At 35.5% G+C, this 19,841-nt stretch overlaps 3 protein-coding genes across 4 annotated transcripts in view; 1 reads left to right on the plus strand and 2 right to left on the minus strand.

Moving 5' to 3' along the window:
* Positions 1 to 19,841, plus strand: part of dsg2.2 (desmoglein 2, tandem duplicate 2) — a 713,230-nt gene that overhangs the window by 603,598 nt on the left and 89,791 nt on the right. The window lies entirely within an intron of this gene.
* usp24 (ubiquitin specific peptidase 24) overlaps positions 1 to 19,841 on the minus strand; it is a 746,345-nt gene that overhangs the window by 431,059 nt on the left and 295,445 nt on the right. The gene's annotated exons all lie outside the window — the stretch shown is intronic.
* Positions 1 to 19,841, minus strand: part of dsc2l (desmocollin 2 like) — a 29,977-nt gene that overhangs the window by 4,069 nt on the left and 6,067 nt on the right. For both annotated transcript variants that reach the window (XR_012395607.1, NM_001287083.1), the window contains 11 exon segments: positions 19,721 to 19,834; positions 15,828 to 15,983; positions 15,599 to 15,740; positions 14,100 to 14,254; positions 13,825 to 13,959; positions 11,849 to 12,034; positions 8,210 to 8,457; positions 5,907 to 6,049; positions 3,732 to 3,953; positions 2,161 to 2,397; positions 28 to 143 (listed from right to left, as the gene is read on the minus strand). Coding sequence is in view for 1 of the 2 variants with exons in the window: in NM_001287083.1 (NP_001274012.1) it covers positions 28 to 143; positions 2,161 to 2,397; positions 3,732 to 3,953; positions 5,907 to 6,049; positions 8,210 to 8,457; positions 11,849 to 12,034; positions 13,825 to 13,959; positions 14,100 to 14,254; positions 15,599 to 15,740; positions 15,828 to 15,983; positions 19,721 to 19,834 (1,854 nt within the window). In the remaining variant the exon portion in view is untranslated.

A 19,841-nucleotide genomic window follows, 5' to 3' on the forward strand; every position in this document is an offset into this window, starting at 1 on the left:
GTGAGTAAAAGGAGATGTTTTTCTTACCACTTCTTCCCCAGGTGCCTCTGTGTTGGATTTGAGGAGTATTCCTCCCGTTCCTGTGTCATCAGTGATTTGCAGCTTGTCTCTTTTGGTAGTGCAGAAGAAGATGAGGAATAGACCTGATTGACAAGAAAGAGAGGGTGGGATTAGTCTGCTGCTTCTTAGAATTGTTTTGAAAATATTGTGGTGAAAAATTGTACTATGGCAGCTGGAAGATACTAGACAGTAAGTGAGATACAAAAAGTACACACAAGTGTTTTTTTATGCTTAAAATAGTTATCACCTTTTTTTAGTATTACTTTTAGTATCTCACTCACTGTCTAATATCTTCCAGCTGCCATAGTACAATTTTTCACCACCGAACGAGTTTGCATGTGCTCCCTGCGTTCGCGTGGGTTTCCTCCGGGTGCTCTGGTTTCCCCCACAGTCCAAAGACATGTGGTACAGGTGAATTGGGCAGGCTAAATTGTCCGTAGTGTATGAGTATATGTGTGTGTGTGTGTGTGTGTGTGTGTATGTGTATGTTTCCCAGGGATGGGTTGCGGACGGAAGGTCATTCGCTGCATAAAAACGCACTAGATAAGTTGGCAGTTCATTCCGCTGTGGCGACCCCGGATTAATAAAGAGACTAAGCCGACAAGAAAATAAATGAATCATTTTCTTGTCGGCTTAGTCCCTTTATTAATCCGGGTCGCCACAGCAGAATGAACCGCCAACTTATCCACCATGTTTACGCAGCAGATACCCTTTCAGCCGCAACCCATCTCTGGGAAGTCGGCTTAACATATTTGTGTAAAAAAATTAAACAAAAAAAAAACTACCAGTAAAAGGTTTGAAGTAGGATTTGAAATGTTTTAAAATAAGCTTCTCCTGCTCACCAAGGCTTCATTTATTTAATCAGAAATACAGTACAAATTGTAAAGTTGTGAAATGTTATTGCACTACAAATTAACCATTCAAAAGTACTTTAAAATTGAATTTAATCATTATTTCCAGTGATTTTAATGATGAATTTTCAGCTTCATCACGCCAGTCTTCAGTCACAGGATCCTTCAAAAATCCCTCTAATATTATTTATTATTTATTATTATTATTATTATTATTATTATTAACTAATTATTATTTTTATTATTTTTAATGGTAATAGTAATAAAAGCAATAATGACTGGAGTAATATTTTCATTTGAAATTACATACAAAAAGTTATTTTATATCGGAATACATATTTAACAATTTTACTTTTTTTTTCTTACATTTATTAAATGATGCCTTGATAAACACAATATTTTAAAAAAAAAAGACCCCAAACTTTTGATGTGTATTTCTGACTTATGCTTATATGAACTATAAATATATAAAATAAAAACATAAGAAATAAATAAATAATAAAAATATATGAATATACATAAGAATATACTATAAATCAATTTATATTTATTATATTTAAATAAATAAAATTGAATAAAATTTTAAATAAATAATAAATAAACATAATAGAAATAAAATAATAATAAAAACAATAATAAAGTATTTTAATGCAATTTGATGCTTATAAAAACTGTTGTAACAATATAAACAGTTACTGGTTGTCTTTAAAAATGACAATAAATAAGTAAATAATAAAAATAAATAAGTTAATAAATAAAAACAATTAACAGGATGCATTCTAATTGATTTACAAAAGAGGAAAATTAAATAATATAACATTTATTTCTATGTTTTGATGAATGTTTTTAAACCATATATTGTTTGAAGACAATATTTAAAAAATATTTAGTTGTTTAGTTTATTTACTTATTTATTCATGTTTAATACACACACACACACAAAACACACACACACACACACACACACACACACACACACACACACACACACACACACACACACAAAGTATAAAATGAAAGTAAAAACTATTTTATAAATTTCTATGCTTTATTAATATTATTATTTATTTATTCTATTCTATATTCTCTATTACAAAAAATCAATTTTCTTTCAACTTTTTGTATTAATAAATCGAGCCTGCGATGACCTTAAAAAACTATGTGTGAATATAAGTAAACATATGCAAATCAAATGAATGTAATAATTGAATGTTGTACATGACACTAACGGCCAGAAGGGGGCACTCACATAACAGCAGCAGCAGCAGGCCAGAGAGAACTAAAGCAAGGATGCCGTAATTGCCCAAAGAGACAGAAGCACTGCGAGCTCCACATATCCCCACGCCACTGTCCTCCCTCTGACAGGAGCACACTCGCACATTCACTATCTGCTCCTTTCCAGTTCCTTGCAGATCCTTCACTGTGATGGGGACAGTGTACATGCCGTTGGGCATCGGCTCCACCTGCTGAAGTACCACTGACGAATCTGAGAAGAGCAAAGACATGTCGTCTGTCATCAACTGCAGTCAATTTCCAGAAGTGCTATCAATGCTTTACGTTGGAAATTTCCATGGTGCGAATTACAGGGGGGGGGGGGGGGGGGTCATTTAATCATTTATTTTATATTACATTATATCTTTTTACATTTTTGCATGTTTGAAGCAGTTATAGAACTTTTTCTTCGAGTGCAAAATTACCCATTATGCTTTGCGTGTATGCGCAAGGAGAATGCGAAGAACTTCCGGTCGGCAGCTGATGCGTGTAAACAGTCACATTTGGACAACTTTGAAATGATAGTTTTAATCTATTTTACCTGCTTTTATCCTCTTTGAACTAATACTGTTGTCCATCAGCACCATCTCCTGGCCTGATCATTTAAAGAAATGCGATCTAATAGGATGGAAAACAGCTGCTGTGAGGCACTTTCCCCTCGTTGTCAGACGGCATCTTCTGCCGTTTAAATGAAGCCTCGCTAAAGTCAACATTTTCTCTTTATTTCAAATATATAACCAGCCCAAACAAATGTAGTTCACCAAAATGTTTGACACACACACGTAGCCTGTACTGTGCCACTGACACACTGATTTAATAACTGTGACAAAGTGAAAATATAGGCTAGTGTCATTTCGAAATGACAGAAAAACACAAACCGTGGTAAAAACAACACACGAAATAAAACACAAACGGCTCGCGATTAGAATGAACAGCAAATCAGCCAGCAGAGGATCAATAACAGACTTTTATTGGTCATTTTTGTAAATTGCACGACTTTCATACCTGTTAAGTTTCATGCCAGTACTCTGGTTTGCTCTCTCTCTCTCTCTCTCTCTCTCTCTCTCTTTCTCTCTCTCTCTCTCTCTCTGTGTGTGCGTGTTTGTGTGTGTGTTGAAGAGCCGCTGAGCTAACAGCTGACAGGCCGGGAACGCACACACACACTGTATTTCTGATGGCAGACACATGAACTAGGAGAATGTTTTTCTCGTATTTCTGACGCGCTTGAACCACATGTGACAGATTATAACGGCTTTAACAGACACATTTTTAAGTTGTGTGTCACATAAACACTCTGTTATCCATTAAAAACGTCATTGAAACCCATTTTCGGAGCGCAAATTACCAGTTGTACACGCTGTACACGGAAGTTTTTAGCATTCTACCAGAAGACGCTGGTCGCTATGGCGCCCTCCATGCAGCAGCCCTGAAAAAGCTCTATAATGAAGAAACAAATAATAACCTCATCTGTTGATGAGCTAATTTTGCCAGCATTGCTTCTATACTGATAAATCATGCAAAAATGACATTACTACTCTCTTTCCTCACCTGTAATATCCTTCAGTTTCCACTTCCCTTCTTGCTCTGCTCCGAGTTCAAAAATGAAGGGAGTGGAGTACGGTGGCTTGTCCTGGTCCACAGCTTCAACCAAAACCGAGCTCACTGCATCGCCCCTATTACACATGTTCAGGTCAGGTCTCTGGATCACAGGTATGTTGTCGTTCACATCTTCAATCTGGAGAATCACCACACCGTTTCCAGTCTTCTTGCCTGAGGAGAGACAGATTTCAGTGAGTCTCATGTAACAGGTGAACTTATATATTTGTCTAAAACCTCATGAGAAAACAGGCTGAACATACAGTCTCATAATTTGCACAGCCTACACTTCAAACTTTAAATCTCACCAGTGTGATTTTATAATTACTGGGAGTCTAATGTGAAGCAAATCTTTTCACACATACACAATAAAGATAAAAATCCCAAATGCAAATCTGTGGTGTTTCCATCAAGTTGTACTACAGAGCTGCTGACTGTAGTATTGGTAACCTGGTAACCAATAGTAAACAAGGCTATAATAATCAAGACATCTGATTAGTCATGTAATGTTTGCTAAGTCAGAGTTTATCCACAAATGCTTTTTAATTCCGCATGAAATTTGCATTAAACCAGAAATGGAGTAAATGGCTGGCTTTCTCCTCAACGACAATATAATTATTTATAACTGAACATTTACATAATTCTAGAGGTTATGTATCATTGTGAAAATATGTTTGGCAACCTTTTATTATAATTTATTTTATACTTATTTATTTATTTATTTTGATGAGGTTAATTTAATATTTTTATGCATGTGTGTATATGGATATACATGTGCGGAATGTATGTATTTGCCTATACAAGTATGTATGTATATTTATGTATATGTGTATTTTTTATTTATTTATTTTTTATTTGCTTGTTTTGTTCCCACTGGTTATATGTTCCTAAAAAATCAATAAAAACTAAGTTGTAAAAAAAAAAGAAGTCTGAAACCACCTCAAGCAAGTGTATTTTACTTATTTTTTGGCAAATTAAGAGTTTTTAACTTGAAATGTAGCGCTCCCATTATAATTTCTCTTACTCTTCTTCAAAATGTGCATTCATTCAAGATGATGGAAACCCACCTATAGTAACTACAACTATATGTTTCATAAATGAACATTATAGCAGTGAACGATATAAACAAAATGCAGGGTTTCTGCAGGTTTCACAAAGTTAAATGTAAGAATTTTTGAGACATCTTTAAGACCATTATAAATGAAATTTCAGACTTACACAGGGCTAAATGCTAAAGATTTTTTTCCGAACATCCCAGTTAAAAAAGATTTTCACTTACCCTATCAAAAACTGATTAAAAAAACATTTAACAATACAATAATAATAATTTTTGTTTATATAATTTTAAGTAGTTTTTAAATATACCCATACACAAACACAATAACCTATTACTTCAGTCTACAATAAAAATAATTTAATAATAAAAAATATAGGTCAGATCAGTATCCGCAGCAGTAAATGAATAGAGAACTTTAAAACAAATGTCACTGTTAGAAAAGTAATTAAAAAGTTAAAAGGTTTATTGAGATTGTATGGGAGTTAATGGCCAGTTTAATGGCCAGTTATACATAAAGAAAGGAAAATTAAGACCTGTTAAAAAGATTCAGGACCTACAACACAACATTTTAGTAGATTTTAGACTTTTTAAGGCCTAAAATTTAGCTTTTGAGGTTTAAGACATTTTAAGACTTATAAAGACGCTGAGGATACCCTGAAAACAGCAACCAGATGATATCTAGAGACAAGCAATACACACTTTAAGAGTTAAAGTTCAAGAGAGACAGACGATTTCCAGCTCTGGAATGCCATTTAACGACATTCAGTGAATTGAGAACATGTAGTATCAGGTACATGTTGATCGTCATCAGAAAGACATGATACATCAAACCACAAACTCCTTATGAAATCTGCCTTAAGTGATTCCCTCTCAACCACACCCTATCGAATGGTCTTTTATTAACAGCCAGAGAAAACACACACACACACACACACACACATTCACAGAACAAAAGAGAACAGTGTGTGCTCGCAAATACACAAAACATTTCAGTGCTGCATATAGTAGGTGTGTGGTATGCGAGGGATCATTACGATGAATTTGCTTACGAGACATTAAATCAGACTCACTCTCATCCACTGCTTTTATGGTGATGTTGTAGGTGTCGTTATGAACCAAAGAGGATTCTCTGTCTATAGTATTGGCTACTTTCAGTTCTCCAGTGCTCTCCACCACAGTGATCCAATTGCCTGGGTCAGTCAACTTATAGTACCTTACAAACAAAAAATAAGAAAGTGCACTCAAAATATGGTATAAAGATTTGTCATGTGTAATTACATTGTCATACCACACATTTTACCACATATTTTATTGTACCAAATGTACATCTTCATAGCATCCTCATGGTCACATGACTAAAACCTGTCTAAATGCACATTTTAAAACATTTATCATTTTTAACATTGTACCTAAAATCAAATTTGTGAAATCTGCAATGTTTTTGTCATGTTTTGACAATAACAATTTGTTTAAAATACTGCTAACACTTTACAATAAGGTAGTTATTTACTAATTTAAAAACTATGAACAAATCTTATATTACTGTACTTATTTCTCTTTGTTTAGTATATATTTTTTTTATTAAGTTTTTGCTTTTATATAGATATAAACAAATAATAATAAATAACTAAAATAACATCCTTGCAAAATAATGATGATTCAATGACAACAACAGTTAAACAAGTAACAAAAAAAAACAAACAAAAAGGTACAGTTCGGCTCACAAACACAAATAGGGCTTTACAGGTGCCTATATACATACATGGGAGTTCAGTAGGTCTGGAAAATTTAATTTAATTTAATTTAATTTAATTTAATTTAATTTAATTTAATTTAATTTAATTTAATTTAATTTAATTTAATTTAATTTAATTTAATTTAACTTAATTTAATTTAATTTCTCTTTGTTAACATTAGTTAATACCAAAGAATATAGAATACACAAGACATGTCAATCGTATAGTTTGTGGAAAAGTCTAACGGTCAATGTGGCGAATGAAGACCCGCCCACTAGTACATGAGCCAATCATCGATCGTTACAGACTGACGATTCTCCAGGGAGGGGCTTACATCAGTGTCTGGAGATTTTGTGTGATTCAAATGTTCAGAAATGACTCTAAATAGACAGTTGTTTTTTAATTTTATTGATGATTCTTAATATGTAATGTAATCGTAAGCTTGGCAAGGATTTTTGGAGAATTTAATGTTTCCCTATTCAAACAGAATGCTTGAGCATACTGCCTGAGAGGCGTTTCAAAGATGGCCGCCGAGTGAAATGACATGCTTTGAAGGGACTTTGTTAATATATAACTGTAAAAATACAGTTATTCGATGTTAGTCTGTGTTAACTTACAGTGCTTTAAAGTTAATAAGCACAACTACAAATTTTAATAATGCTTTTGTTTATTCTCATGTTAGAAAATACAGTTCATTAACCAATGAACTAACTGGAACCTTACTGTAATTAAATTAAATTAACAATCGGATTACTACAACTTTTACTCAGGAGCAAAAATCTGCCTTTAAACCTCAATAGAAATAGAGATAATACTTTACACATTATATTTTTTGGCCATGTTGCCCAAACCTAAACTACTAGATGCAATAAAAGTTCTAGAGCAGTGGTTCTCAAACCTTTTTCATCAAGTAACACCACAGAAAAAAACAATTGTCTTTCCAAGTACCACCGCAGTTTTGAAATACAGTAGTGTAGTAGACCCAGTAAAGCAGCTACAGCTCTGTACAATTCAAAAATGAGGCAGATTAATTCCTATTATTAAGAATATTATTGTCAGCCACTTTAAACAATATAAATTGTTTGGATGTTAACCCTGTACTTTGCTTATATGTAAAATAAATTAATTAATAAAAAATAAGTAAATTAAAATGCTAACATTTAAAATAAAATGTGCTTTTAAAAGTTAAAAATTATAGGTTACTGTTCTTTAAAAAAAACCCACCTGTACTGAAATGTAAAGTATGAACCCCTGGAAATATAGGCTATATGTCATCATATTCATATATAAATATTTTTTATACATTTTTAAATATATATGTAGCATGTACATATGTCATATTTGGTTCCTCCGCATATCACTAGAAGTAAGCCCCCATACCACTAGTGGTACACATACTACAGCTTGAGAACCACTGTTCTAGAAACATTACAGGAAATGTTTAGTCCACTAATCAGCCTCAAAAGCCTGTACATTTAAGTTTTTTTGATTCAATTCTATGGAAGCGCATTCTTTCAAAAGAGCTAGTCAGAGCTAGATAAGAAAGATTCAAGCCTATTTGAATGCATATGGTGGAACTTTAAAAACAATTGTTTAGTTAAACATGAAAAAACGTCTATATCATCAAAGAAACATACTTTATTCCATTGCTGTTCTTGGTCTCTGGGTCCAGAGCTTTATAGGTTCCAATGACGGTCCCATTCGGAAGGTTCTCCTTGACTTTGAGATACATAATGTTAGGGTTGAACTCTGGTCCTTCATCTACATCTTCCACATTGAGCTGGAGTGGCACCGACTGCCATTTGGCATCCGTTCCGACCAGAGGAGCCTCATTACGGGCAGTTACTTCCAGATTCATTACTGGGGTTTTCTCAAAATCCAATCCCTAGAAGCAGAGCAGAAGAAAAACACTGAGAACATTCTCATCTGCTGTACACAAAACATCCTTTTAAATTGCTTCCAAAAGCTGTACCCATTATCTTTTATTTTGTCTTTTTTTAAACATGTTTTACGCTTCATTTTGACACATTTTGTTTAGGCTTATTAAACATTTCACTTCATCTTTCTTATCTGTCTTGTAAGTTCGTAATTTTGTCTGATTTCCATATTCCTACAGTAAATCTATATGTACAGTAAGCTATAATGTACGTCTAAACAGATGCTATTACAAAATAAAGCCAGACAGGCTTATCAGCCCCCTGACATGAAGCGGAACAAGAACGCACTAAACAAACATTCGAGAACAGTGTGACAAACGCATTTATATTTCTGCCATTAAAACATGGCCATTGTGTTGTTTAAAAATTAATATAAACATCTAAAATGTCTAACAACATGGCACCCTATTTGATATTTAATTTTTAAAAATTATAATATGTTTATTTGGAAGTTGCAGTAGTTTACATAATATAACTATATAAAATCTATATACATTTTTTATAAAATCCATATAATATTTTGAATGTAATGTTATTATTCATTCAGCCATTAGATTTCCTTTGGCTTAGTTTCTTTATTCATCAGGGGTCGCCACAACGGAATGAACCGCCAATTTATCCAGCATATGTTTTAGGCAGCGGGTGCTCTTCCAGCTGTATCCTAGTACTGGGAAACACCCATACACTTTCACATTTACACACATATACCATGGCCAATTTAGTTTATTCAATTCACCTATAGCACATTTCTTTGGACTTTGATGGAATCCAGAGCTCCTGGAGGAAACCCACGCAAACATGGGGAGATTATGCAAATTCCACACAGAAACTGACCCAGCCAGAAGTCGAACCAGCGACCTTCTAACTGTGAGGTGACAGTGCTAACCACTGAGCCATCATGTTGCCCGTAATGTTATTATATTAATCCTAAGTGTGATTTTATATATATATATATATATATATATATATATATATATATATATATATATATATATATATATATATATATATATATATATATTTCCAAATGATGTTTAACAGAGCAAGGAAATTCACAGTATGTCTGATAATATGTTTTTTCTTCCGGATAAAGTCTTATTTGATTGATTTTTGCTAAAATAAAACTTTTTTTTACTCTAGCAAATAATAATAATAATAATAAATAAATAAAAACTTTTAAGGACAAAATTATTAGCCCCTTTAAGATATTTTTTTCTGACAGTCATTGATCACAAACCATCATTATACAATAACTTGCCTAATTACCCTAACCTGCCTAGTTAAGCCTTTAAATGTCACTTTAATCTGTATAGAAGTGTCTTGAAAAATATCTAGTAAAATATTATTTACTGTCATCATGGCAAAAATAAAATAAATCAGTAATTAGAAATGAGTTATTAAAACTATTATGTTTAGAAATGTGTTGAAAAAATCTTCTCACCGTTAAACAGAAAATGGGCAGAAAAAAAATCAAGGGGAAAATAATTTAGGGGGGCTAATAACTCTGACTTCAACTGTGTATATATACACATATAATTACTCTGACACAAAATTGTAAATCATAACTGTAAATGATTGGTTTGGTTCACATATTAACACTGGAACGACTACTAATCAAAGTTTTTTTCACCACAGCAAATAGTTTTTTTAAGTTCGAAAGTTATGTCTGAAGTAAAGGTATGCTTCTGCCATCAGATTTGGATTTTAGGATTTTGTTAGCAGAACATTGCTGGTCAACAGAGACATATTCAAAAGCATGTGAAAAGTAACGAATGCTAAAATTGGACCGTCATGGCCATTCAAGGTATAAACGCTCATTTTTTTCATTCATTCATTTTCTTGTTGGCTTAGTCCCTTTATTAATCCGGGGTTGGCACAGCGGAATGAACCGCTAACTTATCCAGCAAGTTTTTACGCAGCAGATGCCTTCCAGCAGCAACCCATCTCTGGCAAACCTCCACACACACATTCACAAACACACTCATACACTACGGACAATTTAGCCAACCCAATTCACCTGTACCGCATGTTTTTGGACTGTGGGGGAAACCGGAGGAAACCCATGCGAACGCAGGGAGAACAAGCAAACTCCCCAAGCAAGCGCCAACTGAGCCGAGGCTCGAACCAGCGACCCAAGCAATCTTCTTGCTGTGAGTCGACTGCACTAACTACTGCGCCACTGCTTCGCCCCAGAAAGATGATCAAAATGACTGCCTCAGCAGTTCTAGTGTTTAAACAGTTTAAAACTTAAATTAAAAGTTAAAGTAAAACCCTAATCAGAAAAATAATCAATATAAAACATAAAACACTTTTTTCCATAAAGCTTATTAAATCACTACTGCTATAAAAGTAGGATGTAATCAATGTACTCTATAGGTGCAACTAAGTGCAGTGAAGACATCCACTACTTAATGTCACATTTCAAAATACATGCATTTTCTCTTCCAACAGTTATGCTTTCATGAATTCACCTTGAGGAGCAGAACCTGTGTTTGCCTGCCAGCTGGGTGTGCTTTGTATAAAAGGGTGTGGCAGCACCGCACACACATATCCAACAGACAAGCATTTTCACGCACAGTTCTGAAATGGTGAGCTAACCCTGGAACGCGGCTATAAATAAAACCAACACAACCCTGTGAGAGAGCAAACGAGAGCTCTCAAGATAATCACTATGACCTTCATGAAAGTGCAAATTCTGCATAAAAACAGACTCATCAAGAACATCTGCACTTTACTTCTTGCCAAAAAAACTTATTTTCAGATAACACCAAATGCTAGCTTCCTCTAGAGCAAGGGTACCCAAACTTTTTCTTATGAAAGGCCAAAAACCAAACTTGACTGAGGTTAGTGGGCTAAAGTTAAATATAGTTGCCATTGGTAATTTCCCAATTTATTTAATATTGATGAGAAATAACTAGAAAACATTGCTTTATTTGAACTAATACAGCATGTTTTAAACATTTTATAATGAACTTATTTTAGTAAAAACAAAAACAATCTCATTTATAACAGAATGGATTTACACTAGTTTTTTTGCCTTGATTTGCTCGCTGATGTCTTCTGCATATTCCTCTAACCTTCATGTGACATTATTTACATTTTTTTTAAAATTGGATACATTTACAACATTTAATTGAAACATGCTTCTTTGTAGCTCAGCAATAAAACAAATAAACAAAATAAGGTTTCGTCAAATTAGAAATGACGATCTTTTTTAAAGGCATTCACCTCTTCATCATTTTCTCTCTCTTCTCAGATGGGATGGTGGGCCAAATCAAAGGCTACAGTGGGCCAACTTTGCTCTAGAGACTCATTTGAATGATTTTAAACTATATTTACCTTTACGACATATAGAAGCCCCTCGTTGGTTTTGGGGTCTGTTTCCATCCTGAAGTTTCCATTCTCGTTCCCTTTAGTGACCTCATACACCGCCTTCCAGTTGGGAGTGTTCACCAAGTCCTTATCCTCCACTGGGATTCTGGTAACGAGCACATTTGCTAGGTTCTCCTTGATTGTGCCCTTGTACTGTTTAAAAAATAAATAACACAAAAGTGGTTAATTCTCTAAATTGCTGACACCAAATGTGTTGTTAGCAAGTTTGATAGCAAACTTTCTATCAGGTGTGCTAAATCTGGAGTCCATAAATTTTCCCTCATTGTCGTCATCTCTGTTTAAAATTTCTTAGCTTTAACTTCTCTGTTTAAAACTCTTAGCAGAATGGTCATCTTGATGCTGCGTTCACACCAGACACGGAAGAAGCGTCAAGTGAGAGTGTTTTACATGTCTAGTCAATGCAAAGATGCGAACAGACATCCTGCGGTGCGATACGCGCAAATGAAAACGATGTGGCGCTAATGAACAGGTGAGAGTTGAGCGTTTTGCGTGATTACTGTGTGTATCGCGTTTTGCACGAAATGCTCCCGTTCAAAAATCTGAACTTCAGGGGACATTTGAGCCGTGTTAACCAATCAGGAGCTTGCTCTTGTGGGGGTGAGATTATGACGTGGCGGCTGTTGTTGGTGTCACGGGGGAAAATCCTCCTGCCTACACCGACAACAGATCATCAAACTGGGCTCGGGTCAGGCACCACTGAAAGCCTCCATCATCCAGGTTCAGTTACTGCAGGAGTTTATGAGCTCACAGAGCTGGGTACACCTCTGAAAGGATCTAGTGGACTCAGACACGGCGCCAAGCAAATCGATGCTGTTTTTCAGCCTTCATAAGGCACATAAACACAGTTATTGTCTCAATACAATACATGTTAGCAATTTAGCAACGAAACTAGTGTCACCCGGCAGACAGAAACTCAGCCTATCACGTGAATCCATGTCTGTTTTTGTTAGTGAATTTAACGCGCGAATGAAGCGAGTAAACTCAAAGTGTTCACGCATCTATTTACGCATGATTAGCGTGATTTATCCGCGTGTTCCACAGCTGGTGTGAACACAGCATTACGAGTGTTGTGCATTGTGAAAACTGGACAGAAATTCAGTTTTGAAAGATTGACCCAAATAAGAGTTTTCACCAGAAAATACCATTTTGACTAATTGAGAAAAAACAAAAACATTACAATAAATTGCGCTAAAAATCTACCAATACCTTTCAAATGAGAAAAAAAAAATTACTACAAGCTTAACATTGTGAATCAGGTTAAATAAATATCTTGTTACAGTGAGTGCAGCTCAAAATAAACACTACTGCCGCGTGTGACGCCACTGTGGGACAAAGGGATCAGTAAAATGTTTTTAATCGTAATAGCAGTTTGCGACAATGTCACCAGGGGCCACAAAGGGACGGGATGCGAACGCACATATATAAATATATGGTAGCTGTAAATACCCTGATACTTGTAAATGAAGATGAAATACAGAATCAAAGCATTATAATTCCTTCATAAATCGTTAAAAACTTGTTAACAAGCTTTATTAGGATTGTAAATTTTTTAAGTGCAAAGAGGATTCATTTTGGAAATTAAAACTAAAGAAAAGACAACTAAAATGAAAGTACAGGCATAAACAAATGAAAAAATAAATAAATAAATAAATAGACAAATAAAAAATAAATGAATATAGAGAGATGGGTGATAGGACTAAGACAGACAATAAATAAGCTTTTTCAAGCGGCAGATGGAACTGCAGCAGAGGAAAGTCATTGAACTGTTACCATCTGTATGTACCTGCACAAAAAATGTATAATATATAACAAAAAAAGTCTCACAATGACAGCTATATAGAGCATTATTAGTCCTGATTTGTTGAGTAGTTTGCTTGTTTTGTTATACTGCATGTACAGTATAGACAATAAAAGAGCCCTACCAACTTCTCTTTAAAGGTGGGAGGGTTATCATTGACATCCGTGAGACTGATCACAGCAGTTCCTCTATTGAAGAGCCCATTAGGAGCGCCGCCCATATCTCTGATCTCTACGCCAACAAAGACTTTGTCCTGAGCCTGAGAGGGAGGAACATAAAAAAAACGTTAGCATTTATATTATTCCCAGACTGAACTAGATATACAAACACAACATAGAGAGGCATTGTAGACAAAAGGACAAACAGGGAAATAAAGATACCGAACAGAGAAATAAATACCTCTCTGTCTAGGGTGTTGGATTTAGCCGTTATTATTCCAGTCGACTGATCAATGGAGAACATGTCGGTGGCATTCAGAAGAATATATTTGATCAAGGAATGAGGGGTTTTCGGTTGATCTCTATCTGTGGCGTTCACTTGTCCTACACGAGTACCTGAAAATATAAAAAAAAATAAACAAGCATGCTCAATAAATACAGCATATGTCAGCACTGTCAGCATATCCAGATTTGTTTCAGTATTATCAGATTTTTTTAGATATGAATCAAGACCTTAGTCGAATCTAGTAAATCTCACAAAGTCTGTTAATAAATCTCAAACAAATGTGAAGAAAAAAAAAATATTACTTCATTATCACAAAATTATCTTATAGAAATTCAAGTAAAAACAGTTTAACCAGCTAAACTCTGCTGCTATTTTGAGATTTCCACCTGGATTTTGCCTACCCAAATTTAAAAGCTTCCCAAATCCATATGCAGAGGTGTAAATGCGAAAATTTTGTATCATTTTAAAGAAAACCCTTTGAATTTTCATAAAACACTATTGAAAGTTTTTAAAATAACTGTATATGTTGTCTCTGTTATAATAAACACCTAAAAAAAGAAGCGCTTTTTGTATTTTTTTTTTTTTTTTTTTTATGAACTCAAATTTGAAAGTGTACCTTTTAGGTACTGTGTGGTCTAGCATGCTGTAATTAATTTTGTTAGTTCCTGCACATGTCTGTAATCATAGGAAAAAAAGAAAAATGTCTCTATCATAATCTATGCAAAAGTTATTGTATACCAACTGATGAGAGGTGCTATACAAGCCACAGGGACCGATCATTGTTTTCATAATTCACTATTTTTTTGTTTGATCAAACATAATTCACTGTGTTTGGACCAAGTCAGACATATAAAAGGATTACTTATGCACATCACCTCAAATACAGAATGGAATGCCCTGAAGCACACAGCATAAGGTAAGAGATGACAGCTGTCTGTGCTATCTAGGGCTGCTTAGTGATCATAAATGTATTGTTTTCACTTCTGCGCCATGGAAACACTGCGATTCATTCAACAACTGTTTGATATGTGAATATAATTCAGTAAAAAGAATGCTAGAACCGTATGAGCACCGGTAAGAGCTTTCATTTGAGCTATAACTTGTACATGTGTCATATGAAAAATATGTAAATGAACCAATGTAAAATACCTAGCTCGGGTATCCAAAATACTGTGTATTTAAGTTTAAATAACTTTTGTACAGTAGAATAAAAACCAAAGTGATGCATATGTGCATAAAATATAGATTCTACACTTTCAAACGAAACCACTTACGGGGTTCTGGTGCATTGCTAGTCTTAAAGCAAAAGTCGATGACGTCGCGGACCCAGTACCGGGTCCGCAGAGATTAAGTGGTTAAATAAAATATACATATACAATTAAACAATTTCTAAAATGATTTCTTGTTATTATTATCTGATGTTGGTGACTTGACGTAAAAAAAAAAGTTCTTACCTGCCCTGCACCGTTCCTCCACAGTAAAGAAACGATTGCCTGTAAATTCAGGGGCATTGTCATTCACATCCTCCACCATCACAGTGATGGGCAGGAATTGATCAACCTCTCTGTTGTTTTGGTCAAACGCACGAGCTATAAACTACAGCAAGAGAAAAATAAAAACATTCAGCACTGACGCAATAATCACAATCGAAAACACTTGAAAGCCTGTAACATTTTGACTCACATTGAACTCTGGGTTCTTTTCACGATCGACGGGACCGGTGACTCTCACCATCCCAGTCTTCTGGTCCAGCTGGAACAGGCCTATGGGTTCTTCAGTGACACCTTGCCCACTGATCACATAATGAACGGTGTAATTTACAGATGAATCTGATGCAATCTGATGAGAGACCACACAATTGTGTTAAAGGATTAGTTTGCTTCCAGAATGAATATTTCCTAATCATTTAGGGCAGGGGTTTAGGGCATCCTGGAGGGCCGGTGTCCTGGAGAGTTTATCTCCAACTTGCTTCAACACACCTGCCAGGAAGTTTCTAATATATCTAGTAAAGCTGCGGTCACACTAGAGTTTGATAATGCGAATTTCTGTCATGCGGCGCTGTGAAAAGGGGTGGGATTAAACAAGTTTATTAGACATTTAAAAAAGCGAGCAATGGCTCCATGTTTTAAATTTCTGTCCAGAGATGTCATGTTTTGACCCTTGATTGGTCTCACGCAGTCAAGTGATGCGATTTCGCAGGTCAGAGTTCACCAAGCTTGAACGTTGCACCACAGCAACCTGCAAAACTTGACACATGACCCTGCGTTTCCTGTCTAATGCATTCGCCTGCGTATGAATGGAAGTCTATGGGGGGAAAAGCCCAGTGTGACCGCAGCTTTAGTGCTTGATTATCTGTTCAGGTGTGTTTGATTAGGGTTGGAACTAAATTCTCCTGAACACCGGCCCTCCATAACCGAGTTTGGACACCTGTGATTTAGGATGAGTGTGTCATTCAAGATGTTCACTTCCATCTTTCTTCGGTTGAAAAAAAAATGGCAGTATTGAAGGAAAACATTGCATTAACATTACGGGCTCTATTTTGACGGTCCATGCGCAGAGCGCAAAACGCAGGGCGCAAACGCTTTCAGGGTGTGTCAGAACGCATTTTTGCTAATTTAAGGATGGGAAAATCCGCTTTGCGCTGTGGTGCATAGTTTAAAAAGGTTAAGTTTACTTTCTTAATGAATTATAGGTGTGTTTTGAAAATAAACCAATCAGAGTCTCATCTCCCATTACCTTTAAGAGCCAGCTGCGTTGCGCCATAAGCGCATTGCTATTAACATGACGTAAAGTAAGTTCACTTTCGCTTTGGCTCTCGTGGATAGGGAAACCTTACCGCACAGACATCAATTAGACTATAAATAATTAATTTTGTTTGTTAAGCGCAAAGATTTGTTTCAAAACTTTTTCTAAATTCAGTTCTAATTTCCAGCAAACGAATAAATGAACAATAATAACAAAGTGTGGTTAAAATATTGAGTTATTTCCAAATACACCTGCTACGCCCCATATGGTCTAAAACCTGACAGGTGGACAAATCTAAGCTTGTTTTTAATAAAACAAATATAAATATAGATATAATAAATAATACTGCTAATAATAATAACATTATACAAAAGCAAATTGAATGAACTGAAAAAGCCTCCCGAGATGAAGAAAGTAAGGCAGTGGTTTTAAAATTCATGTAGGCTAGAAATTAATATGTTTTGTAATATTTTAATCATTTATATTTATATCCTATATATATATCCTTATTATATATATCCTAATATATTATACCTTTTTCATATGTAAGGATATTTGCGTATTGCTCTACATCTTGTGTGTAGTGTGTAAGCCAGGCGCACTTTGCACCAGACAATAGACCGACTTTGTTCTGGTCTAAAGAACAGACTATTTACAGTTTCTCAAAATAGCAACGCTCCAAAACACACCTCCTTTTATGGACCAGAACGCCTATGGGTGCACATTTGAGCGCAAATTCATTTGCTATTTAAACAGTGTGGTGCAACACCTCAAAATGACTCTTGCGCCGAGCTTAAAGTAGCAAAAAACTATTGCGCCGGGCCTTGCGCCACATTGCGCCGGGTGTATGATAGAGCCCTACATATCTTTGTCCATAGAGTGGACTAACATGGTGTTCAGTGGATTGAACTTATACAATACAATACAAAATAAAATGCAATATCAGTGCAGCTTCGAATTACTTTAAAATTGCTTAGTGAAACAATTTTTTCATGTATGTACTTTTTAACCACAAATGCTTGTCTGGAACTAGCTCTGGGATGCCAGATTTTGTATTTAAAATTATGTATTTTTAAGAACATAAAATATAAATATAAATATAATATCCTAATTTATTCCTTGGCTGGGATCATGTAGAGCCCTTTGAAGATGCATTGAAATGGCTACACTTTAAAAAATATAATAAAAAAGTCAAGTCAACAAATGTTTTTTATGTTGCTGTAACTTATTTGAATAAGTTCATCAGGTTTATGCAAATCCAGCAGGCACAAAACATCATAAGACATTAATATTACTGTAGGTTAGATTAAGGTCATGACATCAGGTGACCAAAATTGTCTAGTCAACGTCTAAGGACAACCTTATTATGACGTCCAATAACAACGTCAATTTACATTGGTATTTGGTTGACTGTCAGTTGTGTTGCAAAATTGACCAAAATCCAACGTCTGATGGATGTCATGTTTTAGGTTGGACATTGGCATCCGCCTGACGTTGGCTACTGACGTCAACCCTTATTTCATTCCTAAACAAAATCCAATGTCCCCACAACGTTGGGGTACGTTGGGGTACAACGTCAATGTGACGTCATGTTGACGTCCTGTTCCTACAGGGAAGTTTAACTTATTTTTTTCCAGTTTGATTGAGGAAAAGATGAAAAAAAAAGGTAATTTGATTCAACTAAAAAATGTAAGGCATTACATTGTAGACATTGTAGGATCTTCAGACCACTCGAGCCCGGCAGGGTCAGTTGGCATTTTTGTGTGGAGTTTGCATGTTCTCCCCATGTTGGCGTGGGTTTCCTCCACAGTCCAAAGACATGCGGGTATAGGTAAATTGAATAAACTAAACTGGCCGTAGTGTACGTATGAGTGTGAATGAGTGTGCATGGATGTTTCCCAGTGCTGGGTTGCAGCTGGAAGGGCAGCCATTGTGTAACACATATGCTGGAGAAGTTGGTGGCTTATTCCGCTGGGGACCCCAGATGAATGAAGGAACAAAGCTGAAGAAAAATGAATGAATAAATTATATTCATTCATTCATTCATTCATTCATTTTCTTTTTGGCTTAGTCCTTTTATTAATCCGCGGTCGCCACAGCGAAATGAACTGCCGACTTTACCAGCATATGTTTTACGCAGCGGATGGCCTTCGAGCTGCAACCCATCTCTGGGAAACATCCATACACACTCACTCACACCCATACACTATGGAGAATTTAGCTTACCCATTTCACCTGAAGCGCATGTCTTTGGACTTTGGTCTTTTGGACATCTGGAGGAAACCCACGCGAATACAGGGAGAACATGTAAACTCCACACAGAAACCGAACTGATCCAGCCGAGGCTTGAACCAGCGACCTTCTTGCTGTGAGGCGACAGCACTACCTACTGCGCCAGTGCATCACTGAATAAATTCAATTATACATGTAAATGCAATATGTTCATTTGCTAACACCTTTGGGTTTTTGGTCAACAGACAAAGTGCTTTCTTTTTGTTTGCGAGTCGAGTGACTCTGCAAAGCAGATTGTGTTTGTTTAAAAAAAATGCTATATTTGTTTGTGAAATACTGAAACAAATTTCATTCCACAGAACTCGTTTTAAATACTTGAACTGTTTTAAATGTTTATGCTAGCTGCTTGACTGATAAGAAAACATGAACTTAGCAGTTGCGATGATGGTCTTGTGACTCAAATAACTGAAATAACCAAATAAACTGTTCAGCTCTCCAGTATGATTCCCAATCAAGCTCCAGAAATTACGGTGCAAACACATTTGGTCCTGGCACACACTAGCATGGTCACTTTAGACCAATTTATTTTACTTTCTCACCATCTCGACGTCCTTTGGAAAAGGAGGACTGGCATTCTCAACAACGCTGAAAGGCAACGGTCTCCATCTCCTCTTAGCACGCTTCTGAGCCACACTGCCCGACTTTTGAGAATCCTAAAGA

Source organism: Danio rerio, chromosome 20, assembly GCF_049306965.1.
Source record: "Danio rerio strain Tuebingen ecotype United States chromosome 20, GRCz12tu, whole genome shotgun sequence".
Lineage (NCBI taxonomy): Eukaryota > Metazoa > Chordata > Actinopteri > Cypriniformes > Danionidae > Danio > Danio rerio.